At 49.2% G+C, this 3,644-nt stretch overlaps 1 protein-coding gene across 1 annotated transcript; it reads left to right on the forward strand.

The window, feature by feature from the left end:
* Positions 1 to 255: 255 nt before the first annotated feature.
* angptl7 (angiopoietin-like 7) lies at positions 256 to 2,876 on the forward strand. The gene is made up of 5 exons (XM_068705286.1): positions 256 to 616; positions 1,787 to 1,887; positions 1,986 to 2,180; positions 2,356 to 2,551; positions 2,643 to 2,876. The coding sequence occupies exons 1-5, from the start codon at positions 256 to 258 to the stop codon at positions 2,813 to 2,815; spliced, it is 1,026 nt and encodes a 341-aa protein (XP_068561387.1). The 3' UTR covers positions 2,816 to 2,876.
* Positions 2,877 to 3,644: the final 768 nt, after the last annotated feature.

The following is a 3,644-nucleotide window of genomic DNA, read 5'->3' on the forward strand; positions in this document are numbered from 1 at the left end:
AGAGGGTCAGCGCGGTGACTGGTGCGTGCCGGGAGGGAAGGGGGAGGACCCTCGCGCAACAAAAAAATATTTAAGATGTTCAGGCAGAGGAGGGCTTCACTGAGGGAAATAAGACAGAGCCTGGGTGAGTTTAAAGAGGAGCTCCAACTCTACCGGTCGGCCTGAAAGCTTAGATATTTCCGGGTCCTTCTACGGGGGACAGACTACTTCCAATCTCGTGAGAATCCAGAGCTTTTTTTTTTTTTTGCGTCGAAAATGGCAAAAGTGAATTTGATGGTCGTGGCTCTGGGGGTCACGCTGCTCCTGCTGGCAGAGACGTGGGCCCAGAATCCCAGGAAGAGGCCGACGCCTCCCAAGCCTCCCAAGGCTCAGTGCTGCGACGACGTGCGCTCCCTCAAGGTGCAGGTGGCCAACCTGACCAGCATCCTGGAGGAGATGAGTCGCAAGCAGGAGACGGACTTGATGAGCGTCGTGCGGCAAATAATGGATCTGGACAAGCAGAACCGGCAGCAGGAAGCCCGGGTGACGGAGGCCGAGAGCAAGTACTCGGAGATCAACAACCGCGTGGAGATCATGCAGCTGCAGACCCTGCAGTCCGCCACCCAGACCTCCTCAGGTGAGCATCTGTAGAAGCTGTCAGTAGAGCGGGAAGTAAACGGGCGCAGATGTTTGGCGTCGTAACGTCTCCGAAGCGTCGCACGAATACGGGTCAGCTTAAGTGGTAATTGTTTTTGCAAAATTTAATTCACATGAAAGCAATTTAGATACAGAAAGTAGACCTGGAGAGAGTTTGTGAAGTGTTCACACGTGGGAAAAAAAAAAAAAAAGAGAAAAAAAAAACGGATCCGCATATTTCAGCAACATGCCTCTTCGCTCTCTTTAGCCAGCTGTTGTCAAAATCCACACTCCTAGAATTATTTCCACATCTGGACAAAAGATTTTTTAGATACAACAGTCTCAATTTAGTTCTTAAATTGAAATCACTTTTAGTTTGACTGCATCACATTCAGGAGAGCACTCATTCTGAATTGAAAAGACAAGCTCTAGTAAATAACGAGCTACACTTTCCAACGCAGCTGTGAAGAACTATAATCATCCGCTGCTTCGCGAAGAGTCTCAGAAAACCGCCGTGAATGAGCTCGTGAGGCAGATTACAGTGCAGCAGCCTAAAGCGTTCATTTCTGGAAGCTCTGGAGCCCCCCGTCTGTCAATAAAGAGCTCCAAATCATCTCCGACGTTCAGCTCCACTTTTAACACGCCGCTAATCAAGCGCTGGCTTCCGCGGAGGAGGTTAACCAGGCATGACGTCGTTTATTATTCCACCAGCCGTAGCCGTGTGGTCGAGGGGGGGGGGGGCGCGCCGCGCTCATGTCCCCGGCGGAGGGAACACAGAGGCCTTCTCTTAAAGCTGGAGTAAATTAGGAGACGGGAGGAACAGAACAGGAAGGGACGCAAAGATTAGAAGAAGCCGGCGGTTTCCGTTTCCGTTTCGTTCACACATACTTTTTTTTTTTTAAAGCGTTGGGCTCAGTGCTCCGCGGTGATCTCATAGCCCCGTTAATGGCATCACCATACTGACGGCAGTGAAAGAGAAGAACCGTGATTCCACTGCGTTTTTGATCTATGTGGCTTTTAGTGGGGTTAAAGGTCACTTCTTCATCTGCCCGATCACTCAGATATCCATGAAGCTGTTAGAATTTATGACACCGGCATTTTTCTTTTTTTTTTAAACTGCATATGGTTTTGTCATAACTGAAGAGCTTTTTTTTTTTTTGTTCTTCTCCAGATGCCATATATGACTGCGCATCCCTGTACAGCAAGAGCTACAAAATCTCCGGCGAGTACAAACTGCCTAAAGATGAGTTCCTGGGGACACCTGAGCTGAGCGTAAGTCGCACTTCAGAGCCGGTGCCGGTGCAGACGGCACGCCGCAGCGGGAGCATCTGCACTCCGTTACAATTTTGTTTTTTGATGAATGCTTTCAGGTCTTCTGCGATATGGAGACGAACGGAGGCGGTTGGACCCTGATCCAACGGCGCAAAGTCGGCCTGACGTCGTTCCACCGCGACTGGAAGCACTACAAAAACGGATTCGGATCCATCCGCGGAGACTTCTGGCTCGGCAACGACCACATCTTCCGTTTGACAAGGCAGCCCAGCGTGCTCCGGATTGAGATGGAGGTACGTGTTGGAAAACATGGAGCTTAGGGGCGAGTAACAAACAAACAAAAAAAAGGAGCCTTAACCCAATTTGTTCCTACGGGTACCGAGCTTTTAGAGAGCCGATGTCCTCTCAGGCTCTATAAATCAAGTCATATGTGTGTGTGTGTGTGTGTGTTTTTTCCCCCAAACGCAGGACTGGCAGGGAGAGACGCGCTACGCCGAGTACGGCTTCTTCACCGTGGGCAATGAGCTCAACAGCTACAAGCTCTTCCTCGCCAATTACAGCGGGAACGCCGGAGACTCGCTGCGCTACCACAACAACACCAACTTCAGCACCATCAAGAAGGACAACGACAAGTGCGTGGATGACTGCGCGTCCCTGCGCAAAGGTAAACTTATGACGATTCATTTTACATTACAGGTACACGTTCCCCCCCCTCCCAGTCTCACTATCCCCCCCCCCCTCTCGTCTCCTTCCAGGTGGTTACTGGTACAACTGCTGCACCGACTCAAACTTGAACGGCGTCTTTTACCGCTACGGTCAGCACATAACGAAGAACCCAGATGGGATCACTTGGTACGGCTGGCACGGGTCCAACTACTCCCTCAAGAAGGTGGAGATGAAGGTCCGGCCGGTGGATTTCCAACCATGAGCGCTTCAGCCGTGCGCGCTGGGCCAACGGCGACGCGCGTGAATGCCGAGCGATCGCACTAAAATGCCCGTTCGACCAGATTGCGGCCGTCCCTCGACCGCGAAAGGAACGAAAAAAAAAAAAAAAATGTACTTTTGCGGCGACGTTTCAGTCAGATGAATGTGTCGCGTCTGTTGCCGTGTTTGATTGTAAATTGTAGTTACATTTTGTGTATTTATCAGTAAAAAAAACAAAAATAATATTTTATTTTTCAAATGCTTTAATAGATGCTCTTCTTACCACTGTCCCGTAAAGGGTGACTGGATTTTGATTCCTTCTCTCGTTTGTCTTGAAAAGCACTAGGATGTATTTTTTAGTTAACACAAGTAACACATGTAAGGATCGTAGCGAGAATCCGTCCAGAGCGGTCTGGTTCAGGTATTCATCATTAAGGACCGGTAGGATCCAGTACGAGAAAAAGGATCTTTTGTGAGTTGCTGGAATGGGATCAACCACCGAAGGCATTTCCTATGAATTAAGCTGCCTTTTATCGTAAAACCCCGAACCATTGATGATGGAAACGTGTCATTTGTAAAGTGTGTACAGCTCTGTAATTATGTCGTTTTTTATGTGATAGAAAATAAACATATTTTTTAAACGAAACGCGGCGCGTCTTCGTGCGGCATTGCTCTCTTCACAGGGTTGAAGCGTAGAGACGTCTGACGGAAACAAAGACAAAGTCTCGTGTCCATTCATGTCCAGAAATGGCAACAGGTTTGCCTCTGACCCGTCGGTCGTCTACTGATGTATTGGCCAAAAAGGTCCCAGGGCAGCTTAGCCAGACGCAGGA

Source organism: Cebidichthys violaceus, unplaced genomic scaffold (assembly GCF_023349555.1).
Source record: "Cebidichthys violaceus isolate CVI_PGR_0920_01 unplaced genomic scaffold, fCebVio1.0.p SCAF_112, whole genome shotgun sequence".
Lineage (NCBI taxonomy): Eukaryota > Metazoa > Chordata > Actinopteri > Perciformes > Stichaeidae > Cebidichthys > Cebidichthys violaceus.

What these genes read in the sequence shown, in the direction of transcription:
- angptl7 (XM_068705286.1), top strand. Translation starts at nt 256, where the DNA reads ATGGCAAAAGTGAATTTGATGGTCGTGGCTCTGGGGGTCACGCTGCTC. An exon ending in TGGGGACACCTGAGCTGAGC is followed by an intron (nt 1,888 to 1,985) that starts GTAAGTCGCACT and finishes GAATGCTTTCAG; the next exon opens with GTCTTCTGCGATATGGAGAC. An exon ending in TGCTCCGGATTGAGATGGAG is followed by an intron (nt 2,181 to 2,355) that starts GTACGTGTTGGA and finishes CCCCAAACGCAG; the next exon opens with GACTGGCAGGGAGAGACGCG.